General features: G+C 48.1%; 1 protein-coding gene across 1 annotated transcript in view; it reads right to left on the reverse strand.

Moving 5' to 3' along the window:
* LOC123053377 (nuclear speckle splicing regulatory protein 1) overlaps positions 1-3,043 on the reverse strand; it is a 6,454-nt gene extending 3,411 nt beyond the window's left edge. The window contains exons 1-2 of the mRNA XM_044476842.1: positions 2,739-3,043; positions 1,712-1,834 (exon numbers count right to left, since the gene is read on the reverse strand). Coding sequence (XP_044332777.1) covers positions 1,712-1,834; positions 2,739-2,900 — 285 coding nt within the window. The 5' untranslated portion in view covers positions 2,901-3,043. The remainder of the gene's footprint in view (positions 1-1,711; positions 1,835-2,738) is intronic.
* Positions 3,044-23,339: the final 20,296 nt, after the last annotated feature.

Genomic DNA, 23,339 nt, shown 5'->3' on the forward strand with positions numbered 1-23,339 from the left:
CGCAGTGGCTGCACTGGCCCGCGCCGGCCCCAGCCGCGCCAACCGTGCCGCCCGCGCCGGTCCAGCTCCCACCGCCGCCGCCCAGCTCCGGACCGGGCCAGTCCACACCGGGAGGACTTCCGATCCAGCAGGTCCGGTTTCCGCCGTCACCGTCCCCGATCCCGGCCTGGCTAACCGGGACGTCGCCACCGCCAGTTTACACAAGAGGCCCGGGACCCACCGGTACCCACGCTGCAGTCTGGGGCCTCGTCCGGCTCCGCGGGGGCCTACGACGGCCTCCCCACCGTTGACCGGACGCCGTCATCATCACTGCTCCGCACCGCCGAGCCGGTCAGCCATGGCGCGCCGACCCAGACGCCGCCACGGTTCGCCAAGATCGATTTCGCCACTTATGACGGCACGGAGGACCCGCTTAACTGGCTCAACCAGTGTGAGCAGTTTTTCCGTGGCCAGCGCACGCTCGCGTCGGAGCACACTTGGCTGGCATCCTACCACCTCCGCGGTGCAGCCCAGACCTGGTACTACGCCCTCGAGCAGGACGAGGGCAGCATGCCCCCTTGGGAGCGCTTCCGCGAGCTCTGCCTCCTTCGCTTTGGGCCTCCGGTTCGCGGGAGCTGCCTGGCGGAGCTCGGCCGCCTTCCCTTCACCTCCACGGTGCAGGACTTCGCCGACCGTTTCCAGGCCGTGGCATGCCATGCGTCGGGAGTGACGGCGCAGCAGCGGGCCGACCTCTTTGTCGGTGGACTTCCGGATCACATCCGCATGGACGTGGAGCTTCGGGGACCCCAGGATCTCCAGTCGGCCATGTACTACGCCCATGCGTTCGAGCGCCGCGCGGTGGCCATCCAGCAGGAATCACCGTCCCGGACCGCTGGGTCGCTACCCGGGCCGGATTCCGCGCAGGGTCGGCCTGCGCAGGCTTCTGCGGCACCCCTCGCCGCGACCGCGGCGCGCCCGTTCCGCCGGCTCACCTCAGCCGAGCTACTCGAGCGTCGCCGCCAAGGGTTGTGCTTCAACTGCGACGAGCCCTACACGCCCGGCCATGCCTGCCCGCAACTCTTCTACCTGGAGATTGCAGACTACATTCCGGAGGACGCCGTCGCCGCCGACCTGGCCGCCCCAGCTGTCGAGAAGGTGTTTGACGCTGGTTGATCGCCTCGAGGAGTTTCGCAAGCGCTTCCCCACCTTACAGCTCGAGGACGAGCTGTTTGTGCAGGCGGGGAGAAGTGTTATGGCCGGTTTAGCTAGGCCCACCGGGCAATCTTAGCCCACAAGTTATCTTAGGTTAATTCTTATGCAAGTTATCTTAGGTTAATTCTTATGCAAGTTATCTAGGTTATAAATATAGGCTGTAAGACTCTTTTTGGAATTAAGCAATAAGAATATTATTATCCCTATTGCCCGGCTCCCAGAGGAGCCGGAACCCTAGCCGCCTCTAACCCTAGCCGCCGCCATCCTCCTCCTACGCGACGGCGCCCAGCCGCCGGCGCGCCCGCTCATCGCCTCGCCCTCCTCCATCCTTCCCCTACAACCTACGGAGCAGGTCCGGTAGGATCCCTGGTTCTACCACAAACACTAAGAAACTGGACACGAACCAGCAACAACGTTACACCTCGCCGTGGTATATAATCTCCAGTGTATCCAATTAAGCGTAAATGAACCAGACGAGGCGCCCCTAAAAAATTGCATTGGTGCAGGACGGATAATTTACCTCGCGAACAACCTTGGCCTGCATCTTGGGCCGAGTGGCCTTCTCCTTCATATCATCGTACACCTCATCATAGGCAAACACCGAGGGATCCTCCTCCATCGCCTTCTTCTGCAGTTCCTCCACCTGCACGGTCACACCACAACGCAAAGAAGAAATCAACCATCTAATGGCCCGACAACAGAGAAAGGAGAATGCACAGCATGATTTCCAGTGGTGGAGCCAGGGTTGGAGCAGATACCGGGCTCAAAGTTTAAGCGCTTATAACTAACCCATAAAGTACCCCTTGTCATGTCATGAAAAACTATAGCTCAATTGCACAGCTACGGTAGAATTGAAATCGAAGTTTAAAGATCCAACAAAATAGATAAAACATGACCAAAAATACAAATAGTGATACAAGAATACAAAAGATGGTACTACCAAAACAATGAGTTCCTAAAGCCGACGCCATCGACAATATTATTCGGACTGAGTTGAGCATAAGCTTGATTGGTTGGTTACAGGCACCGGTGGATAAAATCTCTTCATCGTCTACTTATATAACTTGACATCGATACAAAATGCACCAATTAATTAATTGTTTTTTTAGGGAATTACTTAATTGTTTAATTCAAGACATAAAAAACAAAAAGTGATGCGTAGCAGCATAGCAAAATACAAATTTGCTTATGCCCTGCTCGGGCACTACCAACGCAAGCGGCAAATCCAGGAGCAGCACCTGTGCATCCGCGCGAGTCAGGGAGCAGCGAGCTCGACCAACAGGCTCGGCTCGGTTCCTCTAGAATCAGGGACTGGCCGGAAGACGAGGGATCGGCGCGGCAGCCAACAGAGGCGGGGAGCAATGGCACAACACGGCAGGATAGCAGAGGGAGACAACCGCGAGGCGGTGCGGCAGAGAGAGAGAGAGAGGACGGAGCGAAAGCGCAGCGGCGGCGACCGGCGGGGGCTGCGTGGGGCAGTGAGGCGGGGCAGGGAGCAGTATAAGGGCTCGTGCAACCGAGGGCATGGGATCCGGATGGCTGCTTACCTTCTCGAGGGCGCGTTTCTTCGATGACTGTCGGAGGATGTCGGCCTCCACATCGTCATCGCTGTCGTCGGCGAAGGCCGCCAGGGGGCGCGCCGGAGGTGGCGGTCGAGACGACGAGGAGGCCGCCGGCTTTTTGCGGAGCTGCAGCCCGTACCTCTGCATCCCGGCGTCAGTGGCGAACTGTGGACACGACGCGGAGCAAACCCTAGCCTGCGAATTTCGGTTTCGCCCCAACTGTGGCAGCTCGGAAGGGGAGCCGCGGCGCGACAAGGACCAGGCGAAATAGAAAGTTTTACGCTTCCTTGGACAGATAGCGGTGACCCTGGGCATAGGACGCCTTCGAATTGGAGAGACGGGGTACATATTATTTTGACCTTTTCTAAAAGAGCTTGAGATTAAACTTCAACGGAAATCCCATAAGAGCATCTCTAGCAGATCCCGCAAAATGTCCGACCGCTATAATAACCACCGTTTTACGGGATCGGAGAGAAAAATCGCCCTGCATAGGTCTTGGAAAAAAATTAGGAGAGCGGTATATTTCAGCCCTCCTACCGCATATGCTCAGTCCTTCCCCGGATTTACCGATTCCCCCATCTCTCGCGCAAGTTAGCGGGAGGGACATTTCTGCTACTTGCTTCCCACCTTCCCTCCCCTCGCCGCCGCCGCCGATCTCCTCGACCCCGCGCCTTCTCGCATCATCACGCCCCCAATTGATGGCATGGAGAACCCACGGTAATCGCCCGTCGGTTTTCATGCCTCGCATACCCTATCGTTGCTGCCTCGACCTTCTGTGCCTCCCACGGCCGGCTTCCTCATCGTCGTGCCAACTTCTCTCGCCGCCGGCATGAAGCAGAAGCGGTAGGGCAACCACATCGTCCATGGAGTCGTCTCAGCCGTCGCGCCAACTTCTTCCGCCATACTCCCTCGTGGACGGGCGCCTCCTCCACCTCCTCCGGTGGACGGACAAAATCATAGGCCGATGGCCCGAGGAAGAAGGTGGTGGCAGCTCGAGGACGGGCGCCTCCTCCCCCCAAACCAGTGGCCCATGTACCACGCGATCCCGGCCACTCCACCGGCATCCACAACATGTTCGAGGAAATGCCGGAGAGGTAAGAAAAAATTCCCTTTCAACCAGTGCGTGCAGAATTCGGTTCGTTTGCTTAGTGTTTTGGCCTTTGGATTTTGTAGTTATGTTCATACATCATATGTGGATTTGCTGGAGGAGAACAATGTGAACATATGAGTGCTCCACTTGACGCATTCAATTCGGGCATGGGAGCTGAGGTCGAAGCCGAGGTGGAAAAGGGGAGTGACGGCAATGATGATGTAGAAGAGTTTGAGGAGGAGGAGTTCCATGCTAGCCAAGCAAAATTTGGAAAATGAACCCGGAATTACACGGGGATGGAGGATCTTTATTTGGTGAGAGCTTGGGAGAGTGTGTCACTTGATGCGGTGGCCAACAAAGAATATTGACAATACATCAAGGACAAGTAGCATAAGCTCATGTCGATCCCATTCGGCCGCTCATTGAAATCACTCCAACGCTGGTGGGATGTGATAAACGACTCAGAGCAAACCCTGGCCTTCGTATTTTGATTTTGCCCCAACTGTGGCAGCTCGGAGGGGAGCCGCCGCGCGACAAGGACCAGGCGAGATAGAAAGTTGCACTTCCTTGGATGGATAGCGGTGACCCTGGGCCTAGGATGTCTGCCTTTGAATTAGAAAGGCGGGCTACAGATTATTTTTACTTTTTCTAGAAGAGCCCGAGATCTCTATTCCGGGGGAGTACGTAGTCGTTTCGTTTCGTTTCGTTTCCCATCGATCGAAGCCTCTTCCCCACCTACGTCTCCTTCCCTCCCCACCGATTTTTTTCTGTCCAACATCAAACCGGTGGACAAAAAATCCAGAAAAACCCACGCACAAAGTTTGGAAAGCTTCGTATCACCTGTAATTTTCCCGACACTTGATGTGCGACCACGCAGATGCATGAAGCCATTAATTAGGCGTCTAGTAGACATGACATCTAATTGGGCCCCCATAGTATTGTGCATGAATCCACTTATCCACCGGGCAAGCCACTACCATGTCGTTCGCACGCCCCACTCAGCATTTTTACAATCAGAAAACCACTAGCAGTTCACTCCTACTCGTCCCCGGCCGTCATTTAACATTACAGGTTACGGCAGTTCGCTCCTAGTCGTTCCGTCCTTTCACATTACAGCAGTTCCACTAATCCTGACCCTCCTCGCAAATCCATGGTGTCCCAAATCTCCATGATCGGCGGTGATTACAAGGTTAGAACCATTACCGGCGATGAGTTAAACGTCATCTACACCCGTTCTTCCGCGACGGTGAAAGGATGTCTTGCTTGCTTCATACGCATGTTTGAAAAGTTAAATGGTGATGAGTGGGTTGCAGGGCTAGATGTTGAGTACACCACAGTCCTAGGAAAAGAGAAGAATCTAAAGGAGGAATAGAGGAAGAAGCCCGCCGTGATCCAGGTTTGCGTGCATAACTTGTGCTTGGTCTACCACATATCCATGCCGACATTGAGTGCGAGGATTTTAAGAACTTCTTCGCGGGCAGCAAAGTCAAATTTGTTACTGTAGACTTTACAAACGACAGAAGAGTCCTGGATCGGATAGGCCTCGCTGTAGGCCAGGCCTTCGACCTCCCGAGGAATGGGCTGGTGTCCTTCCGTCAGCCTTCAATGCTAACTCTGGCAGCAGCCATGGTTGATCCTTCATACGGTAAACTGACGAAATATCCGCCCAAGTTTTATCTTGCATGAGGAATGTACTAGATAGAGACCACATCCAGTATGCTGCAGTGGATGCCTACCTTTGTTTCAATATCTATAAGGGTTGGATGAAGAGCGAGAGCCAAGTGTACGGTTGAAGCAAAGAAGTATCGGCCAAGAGGAAGAGGGACAAGGACGAAGTCAAGCACGTGGACGAGGAGTCCGAGTAAGGTGGCAGTGTCGTTGCTCATGGTGGTTCTAATGTAGTGTCTACCGGATTAGTTGCTTAGTTTAATTTCAGGGTGCTTAGTTTTACTTGAGGGGTGTGTTGTGCTAAGCCTCCAACGGAACTATGCTATACTCCTTCTCGTTACTTTAACTCTTTCAGTACGTACATTACTAGTATTTCTTACAATTCATCTTGTAGTTGGTAGTACTATCACTCGTTTCTTCACATTATATACATACTATATATGATATGGCCAACATCATATTGGCTATACTATAACCACGCTCTAAGCATGGCACATACGCAAAACACTTAAAATGATATAATTAATTAAAAAAACTTAAATGAGAGAAGTTTACCCAAAGCATGAAGGAGTTTAGTTGTCAAAGAATTAAATACGCATGCTAATTTCTTTAATAGACTTTAGCACCCCATCTAAGCACGTACTAGCTTTTTTAATAGTACTATATGCATAATTTGGCGACCAGGGCTCTCTATATGTACCATATTTTTTCATTAATTTCATCTTGCTAGTTTTGCTCCATGGCGCAATCCATCGATACTAGTACTACTCCCTCCGTCTCAGTTTATAGGGTGTGCACGTAGTTGTAGGTCATCCTTTGACTAACTAAATATGAGTTATATGTCACAAAAAATATATTATTGGATTATTAAGCGCATGTAGTTTCTAGACATATATTTTTCATCACATATAATACATATATAGCTAGTTAAATTCTCAAACTAGAACGACGTGCATGCCCTGTAAACCGAGAAAGAGGAAGTACTGTACAAAAGTACATTTAAAAGGCTAGAGGGCGGGGCAGTCTCGCTTGGTCGGTTTCACGAGAGGAGAGGGCCTTTGTGATTTGACGGCTCATTACTACTGGAAGGTGGGCCTTGTGATTTGACTGCTCGTATAAATGTTGCCGACGACCTCAGGAGGAGCAAAGAAACGTGTTGTATACTCAAGTTTTCCACTGGAGTAGGACTAGTACGACGAAGGAGCGCGAAACACGGCAGCCCAGTGCGATATGGCGATCCCACAGCGCCGCTCATCGTTAGCATTGTTTTATTTGTGCCTCGCAGAGAACGCGACACATGCGGCGAAACACCCGAAGCAAAAGAAGAAACACAAGAGCAAAAGAAGAAGGAAGATTGCCCCCGCCCAAAGAAAGAAGGAAGACGTAGACACAAGTCTGGGGCACTGCTCTCTCCTTCATGAAGAGTTGACCGCGGAGTCCTAACTGCTTCTTCATCGCCTCCACGACCTTTATCTCCTCGCTTGTCTCCTCCGCCATCTTCTTCATTTTGTCTATGACGCGGGATTTCTCAACGCGAGCCTTCATCATCTCTTCCACGGCCGCATTACGTACCTTGACAGCAGCCAGGTGCTCGATGCGGAGCTTCGCCAACTCCTCCTTCTGTTCCATGACGAGGGCGTGCAGCATCTTCACCGAGGAACTACTCTTCTAATGCAGCTTCTTCCAGCCGGCGTTCTCCTCCTTCAGCAGGTCGAGCTCGTGGCGGAGCTTCGCCTTGTCCTCCTGAAGTTGCAGGATTTCGTCGTTCACCTTCTTACCCGAGGCAATGCTCTCCTTCAGCTGCATCACCAAGCCGGCGGTCAACTCCTCCCGCTTACTGAGCTCAGCAGGCATGTCCTCGAGGCTCTCCTTCAGCAGCTCCACCAAGCCATCGATGAACTCCTTCTGCTTATTGAACTGATCGGGCATGTCGTCAAGGGATAACGACTCCAGCATCGCCAGCTCAGCATGTTCGCCTCCGCGGCTAGGGCGCTCCTGCGAGCCCTCGCCTGCCCATGAGTGATCTTTCGAGGTCTCTGTGAGGCGGTGAGCCCTCTTTTTTTCGTGGCCTTGGTCGCCGCTCCCTTGCTACGAGTAGTTCTCGACCTAGAGCTCTGCACACCGGCCATGGCAAGGATGGGCGAACAAGGAGGATATAATAAAAACTTTCATGAAGATCATTGGACAAAATAAACTTGATTCATTGTAATAGTTTTGAGATATGATGATGTGATATGTGAGTCATGTTGATGAGTAATTATGCTCTAGTAAGAATACTGGTGTTAAGGTTTGTGATTCCCTATGCAAGCACGAAAGTCAATAGTTATGCAATGAAATTACATCCTACTTGTGGTGCAATATTTGGTGTTAATTATGCTTAATACTCACTTATGAGGTTTTTCGTTTCTTGGTTGGTCGCTTCTCAATCAAAATGCTAGCCTTCATTTTGCACCAAGTATGATCACTACTTAGGCATCCAAAATCCTTTAAACCAGTTTTGCCACATGAGTCAACCATACCTACCTATATGTGGTATTCTTTTACCGTTCTAAGCAAATTTGTATGTGCCATCTCTAATTTTCAAAATAATTTTTTTTTGTGCTCGTACCGCTCATGAAATGGTAGGGGGTGGCTAATATATTTCCATGCTAGATATGTTATTCTCAAGATGAGTGTTTATTCACTTGTCATTCACTGGTGTGCGTCGGTCCTAAACAAACCGTTTAAAATCCCTTTACGCGACAACATTTGGAACCGTCTCCAAGTGAGTGTGGGCGATAGGGGGGTCCTTCCCACACGACCCAGAAACCGTTGGGGATATGCCCTCCTGGCACACACGTTCGGCAAAATGAGTTCGTGTGCGACCGGCGAGCGCTCAAATACGGAAATACGTACAATAGAGATATAATATAATTATACGGCGAAATTGTTTCCGGTCGCAAGTACATCCCACATAGTCAGTCCCCGCTAAACGTTTCCGTTCGTATGCATATCCCACACAGTCAGGAAAACGTTTCCGTTCACAGGTATATCACACACAAATTTTTCCGTTAAATCGTTTGCGTTATTGAATGTATCACACATAGTCCATAGAAGAAACTGTGTGGCAAAGGCTGTCATCACACACAGTTTTTATGTGGTAAACGTTTTCGCAAGGTGGCCTAACACAAACAGTTTTCAAGAGAAAGTCGTGTGTGATTGTTCATTGATCCAACACGGTTTATTCCTAGAAACTGTGTGTGTTGCCTGAGGTCATCGCCCACGGTATTATTTCAACAACCGTTTGCAATAGCAAAACCCAATTAGCAGGCTGATTTGCCATTAGCAGGCTAATTATCTGATTATTCATAATCCATTTATTAATCTAATTGACATTTCATATTAAGCACACAATATATTTCATTTTCATATTAAGGAAGCAAAATTTCATAATTGAAATACATCAGAGTACAACATGATATAGCTTCAGCACTCAGCTACCCCATTACACAACTGCACCAGCAACAAGTTCCACATGCAACATGTAGAACCTTTCGAAATTAGCATCATAGATGGTATATCAGATGCATCTCATCTGGAAAACTGCTGAAGCGGAAGGCGAATATTGAGCCTTCATTTATGTTGAAGGTCTTTGCAACTTTAGGCCAGTGCCTGTGGATGATTGACCGTCCGTCCTTCGTCCTCTTCAGGAACACTTCAATATTGAACCATGGGTGTTGTATGAAAACCTTCCTCGCCTCCTGGCCATAGAGGTGGTTTGAGAGGTAATCATCAGTGAACTGCTTTGGAAAGGCCCAAAAACAAGGATGTGCATAAATATCTTCTCTATATTGAAAATGGGGCAAAGGAATAAAAAAAGGCAAGGTATAATAGTTAGTACCATCTTGTAGTGAACTGATGTATTCTTCATTGTGCGGACAAAGATCTTGTTGTTTTTTGTCGCTAATTTCTTTATCCTAACAATCTTTCTGAGTTTCTTGATTTGATTGATATTCATGGACAACTCATTTCCCCATATGCAAAAAGGGTCAAACAGTGGGTCAAAACCTCTTACAGCAGGACCTACATGTGCAAGACCAGATTGTTAAAAACCAAAATATTAGAATGGTTCCTGCAATTGCACAATAATGTGCTATTAGACAACGGACCATGCACGTGCTAACCTCGATTGTAAACCTCAGTGCTTCTCATTGTTTCCCTGCAACACATATAAGGTAGTTAGCCATTAGGTTAGGTAAATGTTCGCATGCTATCAGTAAAATATGTTGATGAAAAATAAGCACATTGCAGATTCATCAGATTAATTCAAGCCACACGGAAAACCCATTTACCCAAACCAAGCATGATTAAGAACTAGGAAATATAGCACTTGTATATGTTTCTCGTGTATTAAGTGCAGCCAAATTTGATTTATTCCTCACATGCACAACAATACAAAATTCTATCCACGACAATTGGACATTGCATTGTAGAATTGAACCAAGCAGTTAACTAAACACCACAATAAATGAACCAAACATTAACTGAGCACCACATTGCATAATATAACATACTCCTAATGGAAGACCAGACAGTTAACCAAACAGTTAACTACAGCCAATTGTAGCAATTGTATTTGTTTCTCATGTATTTCCTACAGCCAAATTCAATTTATTCCTCACATGGTATACAATAACAGAATGCACCCACAATTTTGTAAAGATAAATTCAATTTATTTCTCACACGGAAGACAATACAAAATTCCAGCCTGAAAAATTGAAAATTACATTTGCAGAATTGAACCAAACAGTTAACTGAAGACGACAACTAATTAATAAAACAGTTAATAAGTGAGCACCACACCGTACGACATATAGAACATATACACTAGAGCAACAGATTGCATGGTAAAATTAGATAGCACAATTCACTAGAATTTGTGAAGGAAAGGCAGGAGCAGCACACGAACGGATAAACTGAGCATGCTTAACCAGCGTAGCTAGCAAATGGCAAGGTGCTCCTTCAAGATCTAGGGGTCGGCACGAATGGCAGCCATCGCGACCTCATCCGCGCGTGCGGTTGCGATTTGCTTCTCCGCTACCAAATGCTCCTTGAGGTCCTGGCTATACTGCCTGCACCATGGCTTAGGCTGGCTCTTATTTGGTGGAGGGGTCGGTGATTTGGGTGGAAGGTGTCGCGCTCGCGCCGGCGGTCTGGGCTTGTGGGATGTTGAAGGAGGAGGAGGATGGGGGTCGGGTGTGGATTACTTGCCTGGATAGAGGAGGCCGAGCAGCGTGAAGGAGGGTCGCCGACTAGGAGGCGGCGCCGCAAGCAAGGAGTGAAGGTTTCAACTTGGAAAGGAAGGCGGGAAGAGGAGAAATGTGGCTTTTGGTAGGGGGGAGGGGGCGGGGAGTTAGATATTTCCACGGAAGCCGAAAATTTGGAATCGCTTCAGCGAAAAAACTGGCGTGCAAAGTGTCATAAGACATGGTCCCTTATTCGGAACTGTGTACGATATGTGGACATCACAAACGATTCAGATAGCTTAACCCGTGTGTGATGAGTTTGAACGTCAAAAGTTTTGGTTCGAATTTCCATGGTTACAGTGGCCATCCACGTCATTGCATAATTTGGGTACACAAAGGAGACTACAACACACCCACACTTCTTAATCAAGCAAGTTCAGCAATTAAACAGAGCTAGCTGACCTAAACATTACTCTAACAAATTAAAGACCGGCGCTCTTAATTAAACAAAACAAAGAGTACTACTATGGCTGGTGCTCGTCGATCTCCGCCGCCGCCTCCATGTCCAGCTCACGCCCGACGGTCTCCTTGGGATGGGGGTCCATGGCATCCATCGCACCATACTCGGCAAGCATCTCGCCATCCGCGTCCGCCATCACTTTGGAAAAGGCCGCCACGATCTGGGCGTGGGCGGACGTGATCTGGGCTTGGACGGGCTCCGTCATCGCAAGGTACGCGGTGGAGGAATGGACGGCTGCTCGAACGCTCTCGGCGATTGCCAACTCTTCGGCCGTGGGCCGCCGACCGTTGTCGGAGAAGCTTCGTTCGATTTGTGCGGTGACCGCCAAGAGCTGGGCGTGGGCGGCCTCGACATGGTCGTGGGTGGCCTCCATTAGGGCTAAGGCCGCCGCTGCAGAACAGACAGCTGATGTACCACTCTCGCTAGTTGCTATCCCCGAGGCATATGTTGCTGCCGCCACCTGAGAAGCAACAGCGGCCGTTTGGGCTGCCTTTGCCGCCCGGTCGCAGATTGCGGTCGTGCTCATGCACCTTGTTAGCACGCGCATGGCGGCTGCGGCCGCGCTCTCGCCGGAGTGGGCCACCGAAGTTGCCCTCACGACGCGGGTCCACGTGCCCATCTTTCACCCATGACGATTGAACAGTGAAATGATATTTGGGGAGCGAGTTAGTGTGCTTGAGACGCCGGCTGTGGACTGTAGCCGACGCACCTTCTCGCGTAAGCCATAAGCGTACTATACACCGACGGTGCTTCAGGATATTTAGTGTTGCATCTCACATGGTTGCTGACAATAAATTGTGTGCGATCTACTTGATTTTTCATCTTGATTTGAATTACATAATGGGGTCACAGCGGCAATGGACGGTGTTTGAATTGCTAGACCTTTTATCTGGAGTGAACATGCAACTATATGTGTGTCATAAAAGAATTGGAATTATTCAGGGTTCGTTTGAACATTTAATACATTAAATTGGATTTCTAGCCATTTTAGGTGAACAATTCAAATTTGAACTACATGCACATGCTCCAGTGCATATAATTTGGTCGAAAAATCAAATCTGTGTCCTTGGGTGCATGCTTAGGTCCCATGCAAGAAATGGGAATGAATTTCAAACACCATGGCACCGTTGATTGCCGGCAAAACATTGAGATGCCTGGTTTTTAAATTCCAGTAAATCAAAAACTCGTCCGAAATTCATGAAACTTGGCATGCTATCATGGAGCGGCATCAACATGCCGTGGTAAAATTTTTGGCCCATTTGGGGCAGGTTTGGGTATATGCTTCTCACAAACCGGAGCTTCTCACAACAAGCATGATTGGTTTCGGCAGGGAACGTCCCACCTTTGGGGACGAAACGATATCCATTGCCTCTTATTGCTTTCAAATTTTTTCTTGTGTCAACATAGAACAACAGGAGTGTTGTGTGAATTTTTGTGATTTTTCGGGGTTCGTTTGGACATTTTTATGCATTAACTGAGTTTTCAATGCATTTATGTGCATAATTCAAATTTGAACTACATGCACATGCTCGAGTGCATATCAATTGGTCAAAAAATCAAATCTGTGTCCTTCGTGCACGCTTAGGTCCCATGCAAGAAATGGGAATGAATTTCAAACACCAGGGCACCGTTGATTGCCGGCAAAACATTGACATGCCTAGTTTTTAAATTCTAGTAAATCAAAAACTCGTCTGAAATTCATGAAACTTGGCATGCTATCATGGAGCGGCATCAACATGCCGTGGCACTAATTTTGTCCCATTTGGGGCAGGTTTGGGTATATCCTTCTCACAAACCAGAGCTTCTCACAACAAGCATGATGGTTTTCGGTAGGCAACGTCCAACCTTTAGGGACGAAACGATATCCATTGCCTCTTATTGCTTTTAATTTTTTTCTTGTGCCAACATAGAACAATAGGAGTGTTGTGTGATTTTTTGTGATTTTTCGGGGTCGTTTGGACATTTTTATGCATTAACTGAGTTTCCAATGCATTTATGTGCATAATTCAATTTTGAACTACATGCACATACTCCATTGCATATAAATTGGTCGAAAAATCAAATATGTGTCCTTGGGTGCATGCTTAGGTCCCATGCAAGAAATGGGAATGAATTTCAAACACCAGGGCACTGTTGATTGCCGACAAAACATTGAGATGCCTGGTTTTTAAATTCTAGTAAATCAAAAACTCGTCTGAAATTCATAAAACTTGGCATGCTATCATGGAGTGGCATCAACATGCCATGGTAAATTTTTTATCCCATTTGGGGCAGGTTTGGGTATATGCTTATCACAAACCGGAGCTTATCACAACAAGCATGATGGTTTTCGGTAGGGAACGTCCCACCTTTAGGGACGAAGCAATATCCATTGCCTCTTATTGCTTTCAATTTTCTTTCTCATGTCAACTTAGAACAACAGGAGTGTTGTGTGAATTTTTGTGATTTTTCGGGGTTCGTTTGGACATTTTTATGCATTAACTGAGTTTTTAATGCATTTATGTGCATAATTCAATTTTGAACTACATGCACATGCTCCATTGCATATAAATTGGTCGAAAAATCAAATATGTGTCCTTGGTGCATGCTTAGGTCCCATGCAAGAAATGGGAATGAATTTCAAACACCAGGGCACCGTTGATTGCCGGCAAAACATTGACATGCCTGGTTTTTAAATTCTAGTAAATCCAAAACTCGTTTGAAATTGATGAAACTTGGCATGCTATAATGGAGCGGCATCAACATGCCATGGTGCAAATTTTGTCCCATTTGGGGCAGGTTTGGGTATATGCTTCTCACAAACCGGAGGTTCTCACAACAAGCATGATGGTTTTCGGTAGGGAACGTCCCACCTTTGGGGACGAAACGATATCCATTGCCTGTTATTGCTTTCATTTTTTTTCTCGTGTCAACATAGAACAGCAGGAGTGTTGTGTGATTTTTTGTGATTTTTTGGGGTTCGTTTGTACATTTTTATGCATTAACTGAGTTTTTAATGGATTTATGTGCATAATTCAAATTTGAACTACATGCACATGCTCCAGTGCATATAAATTGGTTGAAAATCAAATCTGTGTCCTTTGGTGCATGCTTAGGTCCCATGCAAGAAGTGAGACTGAATTTCAAACACCAGGGCACCATTGATTGCCGGCAAAACATTGAGATGCCTGGTTTTTAAATTCTAGTAAATCCAAAATTCTGTTAACCATTCACGTGACACCACGTGTCTTGGTTTTGATGGCTGTAGGTGGTGCCGTGCAGACAGCTGCTTGACCTTGACTGCACGGGAGGCGTGCGAGCGCCGTCCGGTGCGTAGGCTGACCAAGAGGCGTGCAAGCTGTCCTCGAGTGCGCAGGCTTAGCAAGAGGCGTGCAAGCTGTCCTCGAGTGCGCAGGCTCACCGGGAAGCGTGCGAGCTATACGCTGCGCAGGCTCACTGGGAAGCGAGCCCTTTGACTTCCATGGCCGCCCGCCTTGCTCGCATCCTCTCCATTAATGGCGCCCAAGCCGCAGTTTAATTCGCCTTTTAAATATAAAACACTCGTCGCAAACGTTTTAGTTAGAACACCCGTATGCAAACCGACAGCTTCCCCAGGAAGCCAAGAGAAAATGTGCCGAGCAGGATTTCTGCCGCTCTTGATCGCAAACGTTTTAGATAGAACACCCGTATGCAAAGTGAGAGCAGCGCAGGATTTGTGCATCCCTTCAACGCAAACGGTTGTTTTGGATGACCCGTGTGCAACCATGTACAAACAATTTGGTAAGATTTGTCAATCCTTGTGACACTGCGATTTGTCAAAATATGAAGCTAAAAATCACTAGCAGTATCTAATTTTTGCAACTAAAATTCAGTAATTAAGCATAGATTTCATTCATAGATTAAGTAGTCGTTCTTAATTTATACAAACAGTTCAACTCAACAGCTGAACCGACCAAACTTTTCCCCAATTGTTCCCAACCACGTACTGAAATAGCTAGTTCAACTATATATATACCAGCTAATTTTAAGTACGTTGTACTGTTCCACCACATCTAAAGTCAGATGAACTGAACAAAATAGCCCCTAAATACAACTACTACTGCGGAGGAGCTTTGTACTACTTCCGGCTGCCTCTCTTCTGTCGAGCGCGCTCAGTAAGAGGCGGAGGAGGAGGAGCCTACCGACGAGCTGGGCACCCGCAATGTGGTGCCTGCCGCTAATGCAGCTTCAGCGACGCTCGCCTCGAATGCCCTCTGCCGCTCCAGACGACCCCTCTCGAAGCGGTGGTTCTCCTCGTAGATCTCCTGATTCCTCGCCTCTGAGGCGGCGTGTGCCGCGGCCACGGCGGCGGTAAGGCTCTTTGCATGCTCGACGAGGCGCTCCTCCTCCTCCCGCAGGAACTCGGTGTAGCGCGCAAGATCGCTGACGCACATGCGGGCATCCACCTCCGCCTCCCGCCTTCGGGCGGCGATGGCGGAGCGGGTGATGACCCCGGCGGTCGACGGTGAGCTGGCGGCCACGACCACCACCTCCCGCCTTCGGGCCACGGTGGCGGAGCGGGTGATGGCCACAGTGGCCGACAGTGGGGTGGCGGCCACGACGGCCACCTCCCGCCTTCGGGCCGCGGTGGCGGAACGAGAGATGGCCCTGGCTTTCGACGGTGGTGTGGCGGCAACGGCGGCCGGCAACAGCTGCCTATGGGCACCAGCGGCAGAGCGTGTGGTGGGTGTTCCGCGCACACCCAACAGGGATGCCACGCGCACTATACTACGCCGGGGACTGCACCGCCGCCGCAGTGTAGCAGCTAGAGCTATCCTCTGATGACGGCGGAGTGGTTGAGCGACGACGACGGACCGGTGCTATTGGCGATTGTGGGAGAAGCAGACGAGATAAGCTACAGGGATGGAGGGGAAAATGCGACGCAGGACTCGCCGGCCGTGAGGGTTTTTATAGCAGGCCGGTAAGCATTGGGATTTTGGGGGATTTCACCGAGTCGGGCGGGAAGCTTGCGCGGGAACCTGCTTGGTTGCACGGGAACGGGCTCACCGATGATTCATTGGCGCCACCGTTTGGCAAAAAGAACGCCCCCGTGCGCTGCGCAAGCTTGCGCTGTAAGCCGTCTACGACAGCGGGGTGACAAGACGTGCGAGAGGAGGACGAAAGTCCACGTACACATACGGTTAAATAAAAAAACGTTTGCGATTTAATTACCTACTATACCACCGTCCTGGTTTATAAGTATGATTTAACTAATAAAATGCGAATGCATGTCGCCAAAGATTATATAGTTGGATTTGTATTTGAACATAGTTTCCAATTATATAATTTTTAAAACATGCATTAACATTTGTTGGTTAAATTTGAGGGCAAAGTATGGCACGGAATATAAAGGAGACTATAGACTAGACGGAGGTGGTACCACACGGCCGCTCTCTACGCAGCGACGGAACTGTCGGCCGGCTTGTAGGCGACCATTTCCTGCGTGTTCAACTTCTCTATGCGTGTGGTTGCTTGCGGTTCAGGCGGCCGCAGCGCGCTCTGCTCGCGTCCCGCCGTGCGCGCTCTGCTCTCGTGTCCCATGCGCGCTGCCAGTGTTTGGGGCTGGTGCACGATCACGCATGTTCGTGTGCAAGCGGTTGCGAGTGGCGCGGCGCGACGATGCAGTTACCCGCTGCAAAAACTGCCATGCAGACGCGCTGATACGTCCATTTTGTATCATGCTTTTATATCGATATTTATTGCATTATGGGCTGTTATTACACGTTATGTCACAATACTTATGCCTATTCTCTCTTATTTTACAAGGTTTACATGAAGAGGGAGAATGCCGGCAGCTGGAATTCTGAGCCCTGCCCCCTGGACGCGCCCCTGCCTCGTGGGCCCCCTGGCAGGCCTTCGGTGCCCATCTTCTGCTATATGAAGTCTTTCGTCAGAGAAAAAATCATAAGCAAGCTTTCGGGAAGAAACTCCGCCGCCACGAGGCGAAACCTTGGCGGAACCAATCTAGGGCTCCGGCAGAGCTGTTCTGCCGGGGAAACTTCCCTCTGGGAGGGGGAAATCATCGCCGTCGTCATCACCAACGATCCTCTCATCGGAGGAGGATCAATCTCCATCAACATCTTCACCAGCACCATCTCCTCTCAAACCCTAGTTCATCTCTTGTATCCAATCTTTGTCCCAAAGCCTCAGATTGGTACCTGTGGGTTACTAGTAGTGTTGATTACTCCTTGTAGTTGATGCTAGTTGGTTTATTTGGTGGAAGATCATATGTTCAGATCCATTATGCATATTAATACCCCTCTGATTATGAACATGAATATGTTTTGTGAGTAGTTACGTTTGTTCCTGAGGACATGGGAGAAGTCTTGCTATAAGTAGTCATGTGAATTTGGTATTCGTTCGATATTTTGATGAGATGTATGTTGTCTCTCCTCTAGTGGTGTTATGTGAACGTCGACTACATGACACTTCACCATTATTTGGGCCTAGAGGAAGGCATTGGGAAGTAATAAGTAGATGATGGGTTGCTAGAGTGACAGAAGCTTAAACCCTAGTTTATGAGTTGCTTCGTAAGGGGCTGATTTGGATCCATATGTTTCATGCTATGGTTAGGTTTACCTTAATACTTCTTTTGTAGTTGCGGATGCTTGCAATAGGGGTTAATCATAAATGGGATGCTTGTCCAAGTAAGGGCAGCACCCAAACACCGGTCCACCCACATACCAAATTATCAAAGTAACGAACGCGAATCATATGAGCGTGATGAAAACTAGCTTGACGGTAATTCCCATGTGTCCTCGGGAGCGCTTTTCTCTATATAAGAGTTTGTCCAGGCTTGTCCTTTGCTACAAAAAGGATTGGGCCATCTTGCTGCACCTTATTTACACTTGTTACTTGTTACCCATAACAAATTACCTTATCACAAAACTATCTGTTACCAATAATTTCAGTGCTTGCGGAGAATACCTTGCTGAAAACCGCTTATCATTTCCTTCTGCTCCTCGTTGGGTTCGACACTCTTACTTATCAAAAGGACTATGATAGATCCCCTATACTTGTGGGTCATCACGCGCCGACAATCCACGCTGCCTGACCCCCTTTTATTCCTGTGGCCGTTTACCTTCATCTCTCGTCTCACACGACACAATAAGCACACCCACGAGGACACATACAGAGAGGACATCCAGCGGTTCCAATGGCGCTCCCCGTGGGTCCAATGGCGCTCCCAGCGGCCGCCGACGACAACGGTGGGCAGTTCACCATGCATCACGTAGTGGACACCCACGTGAGGGGGAAGGCCCTCTTGGTGGTGTACACGAACGATCCGGTCTCGGTGGAGAGCTCCATCCAAACTATGGAGCAGTTCCTTGCCGAGGACGAGTACCGAGTGGTCGGCTTTGACCTCGAGTACACCATGGGTCGTGCCGGGCACGATCAGAAGGTTGTCGTCGCCTAGTTGTGCGTGCGACATGACATCCTCGTCTACCACTACCACCTTGCCACAAGGCCTTGCGAGCGTTTCTCCAAGTTTATCAGCACCTCCGGCTACAGTTTCGCTGCGGTGGACACCGTCAATGATGTAAAAGCGCTCAAGGTTTCGGACTTGAAATGCCCGAATCTTGTCAACATCCAGCACCACTACAAGGTCTGGGGCAGCGACAAAAAGAAACTGAACTCCCTGGTTGACCTCGCCTCGGCCATCATCGACCCCTACTACGCGAAGATGAAGGAAGAGAGCAATAAGGACAGGAAAACCTGGCATAGTGTGTGGCATGAGAGACTGGATGAAGAACATGTCAAGTACACGGCCATGGACGCGTACACAAGCTACGAGATGTACAGGCGGATCATTGACATGAGGAACTGTCTTCTTCCTGACCCAGACAAGGGATCGAGCCACATAGTAGTGGCGGGAGCGTCACAAGAAGTAGATGACTAGATGATCGTTCCTCCTACTTTAGAATGCATGCAATTGTTTATTGAGGTGTGTGCGAATGATCTGTATAGTCACTTATGTAATTTGATGTTTATTTCAGTTACACACACACACACATACATACATGTTATTCTACTGTAGACAGAGCAATTCACACGGTTTATTAGCAGCAATCGTCTGTGTTATTATTGGTCTTCGCACACATTTCAGATTACGGACCTGTTTGCCGCGTATCACACACATCTTGTTCAGTTGAACCGTTTCCATTGTGTTGCCTAATCACACACAGTTCATCTCAGTGAACCGTATGCTGTATATCGCACACGCCTTCATCTGGCTGCCCGTTTCTTTTGTGCCTCCTCATCCCAAACAGTTAATTGAGCTGAACCGTATGCCCTGCATCGCACACGCAACTAAATTCCGAACCGTGTTTGATGCATTTGTCATCGCAAACGTTTTGCATCTTTTTTGACGGTTTTTTACACCATCGTTTGCGATTATGGCATCGCACACAGTTTCATCGAAGGGTCTCTGATCGTAGTGTCGCGTTTGGACCATTCTGCAGTAGTGATTGCACGAGAGTAAGGCAAAGGTATTAGGGATGCCCAGTCCCGAATTGAAAAATGAATTTACTTTATGTTGTCAAATAATAAATTCCTTGGAAAGTGTTGGTATGAAAGGCACCTGTGGATACGGCTAGCCATGGAAAGTGAAAGTATGGTTGAAAAAGGAATAAACTTTAATTTCTGTTTGGGAACTGCCTATGATATATCTAGCATGGAAAGTATTGGGAACTACTTGATCGTTCTCGTTGACAGGAAAAGCATGCCTCCCAATATGTTTTTCGCTTTGAGCTCTGGCACCTCTACAAATCCCTATTTCCCTCTGCGAAGGGCCTTTCTTTTACTTTATGCAATTTTTATTTTTAATTTGAGTCTCCATCTTCTCTTATAAAGCACCAACTAAGGGGCACTATGATCGTACTTGAGCATTGGGTGTAGCTAATATGCGAGTCTTTTCATGAATGGATCAATGATTGAGCATAATGGGCTATGGATAACTTATTTTAGCGTTGATATTTTGAAAGACATGGTTGCTTGTTGATACGCTTGAGTATTTAAGTCTCATGTCAAAACTAGACTATTGCTTTGAACCATATAAAAGTCCAAATGTCCATGCTACAAAGAAAATAATATGTGATGAGCATGGTAAGCAGCATTCCACATCAAAAATTCTGTTTTTGTCATTTACCTACTTGAGGACGAGCATGAATTAAGCTTGGGGATGCTGATACGTCTCCAACGTATCTATAATTTTTGATTGTTCCATGCTGTTATATTATCATTTTTGGATGTTTTACAATCATTTTGTAGTCATTTTATATCAGTTTTTGGTACTAACCTATTAACATAGTGCCTAGTGCCAGTTGTTGTTTTCTGCATGTCTTTTACATCGCAGGAAATCAATATCAAACGGAGTCCAAACGCAGTGAACTTTTTGTGGATTTTTTTGGACCAGAAGACATCCAGTGGGCCAAAGAAGTACCGAAGAGGGAGCCCGAGGTGAGCAGAAGACACCAGGGCGCGCCTGGAGGCCCAGGCGCTCCCTGGTGGGTTGTGCTCACCTCGGTGGCCTCTCGAACCGCCTCTTTGCTCTATAAATACCCCAATATTCCAGAAACCCTAGGAGTCGACGAAGATCAATTCCAGCCGCCACAAGTTCCAGAACCACCAGATCCAATCTAGACACCATCACAGAGGGGTTCATCATGTCCATTGGTGCCTCTCTGATAATGCGTGAGTAGTTCTTTGTAGACCTACGGGTCAGTAGTTAGTAGCTAGATGGCTTCCTCTCTCTCTTTTGATTATCAATACAATGGTCTCTTGGAGATCCATATTATGTAACTCTTTTTGCGGTGTGTTTGTCGGGATCCGATGAACTTTGAGTTTATGATCAGATCTATCTTTTCATCCATTAAAGTTATTTGAGTCTTCTTTGATCTCTTATATGCATGATTGCTTATAGCCTCGTATTTCTTCTCTGATATTTGGGTTTTGTTTGGACAACTTGATCTATTTATCTTGCAATGGGAAGGGGTGATGGGTTCGATCTTATGGTGCTTGATCCCAGTGACGGAAGGGGAACCGACACATATGTATCGTTGCCATTAATTATAACAAGATGGGGTCTATTTCTACATAAATAGATCTTGTCTACATCATGTCATCGTTCTTATTGCATTACTCCGTTTCTCCATGAACTTAATACACTAGATGCATGCTGGATAGCGGTCGATGTGTGGAGTAATAGTAGTAGATGCAGGCAGGAGTCGGTCTACTAATCTTGGATATGATGCGTATATAATGATCATTGCCTGGATATCGTCATGATTATTTGAAGTTCGATCAATTGCCCAACAGTAATTCGTTTACCCACCGTTTGCTATTTTTCTCGAGAGAAGCCACTAGTGAAATCTACGGCCCCCGGGTCTCTTTCTCATTATATTTGCCTTTGCGATCTATTTTATTTGCTTTTATTTTCAGATCTATTAAACCAAAAATACAAAAATACCTTGCTGCAATTTATTTTATCTCGCGTTCCCGCGATATCTATCTATCAAATTATTACAACTTTCTCACGTCTATTTGCCAATTTATGGCGCCATTACCCGAAAGGGATTGACAACCCCTTTAACATGTTGGGTTGCGAGTATTTGTTATTTGTGTAAGTGTTGTTTACGTAGTGTTGCTTGGTTCTCCTACTGGTTCGATAAACTAGTGAGATCTACGACCCCCGGGTCTCTTCTTTATTTTATTTGCCTTCGTGATCTATTTTTATTTGCTTTTATTTTCAGATCTATTGAACCAAAAATACAAAAAAACATTGTTGCACTTTATTTTATTTGGCGATCTATCTATCAATTTATTACAACTTTCTCACGTCCACTTCATTGTTCAAAAAAAAAAACTTTCTCACGTCCACTTGCCAATTTCTGGCGCCGTTGCCTGAAAGGGATTGACAACCCCTTTAATACGTCGGGTTGCGAGTATTCGTTATTTGTGTGCAGGTGCCGTTCACGTAGTGTTGCATGGTTCTCCTACTGGTTTGATAACCTTGGTCTCATCACTGAGGGAAATACCTACCGTTGCTGTGCTGCATCATCCCTTCCTCTTTGGGGAAATACTGACGTAGTTCAAGCAAACATCAGCAGCTCACCTCGCCTACGATGCAAGCCCAGCGGCGCCGCCGCAGCTGGTCCCGCGATTTGGCTTCTTCTACCGCCCATTTGAACAGTTGCACCGGCTGCTCATGCCATTCCGCAGGCATGCGCATTCTTTCCTCCGTAGTCGACTCCGTGAATATGATCTCTGCCATTAGCCCTAGCTCGAAATTAACGCGACGCTACCAGATGTTGACATCCCTCAGCATCTCTCCCCTGAGATCGACTTGCGCCTCCGCCTTGTGCTTCACCAGGCGCAGCTCCTTCGAACTTTTCTCCAATTGATGCGACGGTTCCTTGATCCAATTTGCCTTTGCTGCTGACCACCTGAAACGCAGCCCTGGCATGTCCTCCGGCGCCACCGATCTGTGATTCCAGAGCAATGGATCCCCTCTGAAACACATGTGGGTTTCTCTCAAAGGCGGTAGTGCCGCGGGCTGCAGCGAGAGCACCATGGATAATCCCTTAGATCCCAAGATCCTACGGGCTGCAGCGAGAGCGCAGCCCGTAGGATCTTGGGATCTAAGGGATTATCCATGGCGGTATCCTCCATGGCGGGATCTGGTGGGCGAGGCGGGGAGGCGAGCGTAGGCACTACAAAAAAAAGACACATCCGTGACATTTTGGGCCGAACGATTTTTTTTCTGTCATACATATGACACTTCTATGACGATAATTGTGACAAAACCCGGTATCATCATAGATGTGGTGGGCTCCTACTTCTATGACAAAAAATCATGACAGAAAATGGGCTTTTCGTCCTGGGCGGGCTGGAGACGCAGCTGCATGACATTCTTTGGGCCGTCCATGACGGAAAAAACCGTGGTAGAAGCGATGGCGAGGAAAATTTCGGGGAGTTCCTGGTTACGATGGGAGGTCGGGGGCCGAGCGATGCGCGTTTCTCTCGTACACGTACGCGCGTGTGTGCGTGGCGTTGGCTCTAACTG

Source organism: Triticum aestivum, chromosome 2D (assembly GCF_018294505.1).
Source record: "Triticum aestivum cultivar Chinese Spring chromosome 2D, IWGSC CS RefSeq v2.1, whole genome shotgun sequence".
Lineage (NCBI taxonomy): Eukaryota > Viridiplantae > Streptophyta > Magnoliopsida > Poales > Poaceae > Triticum > Triticum aestivum.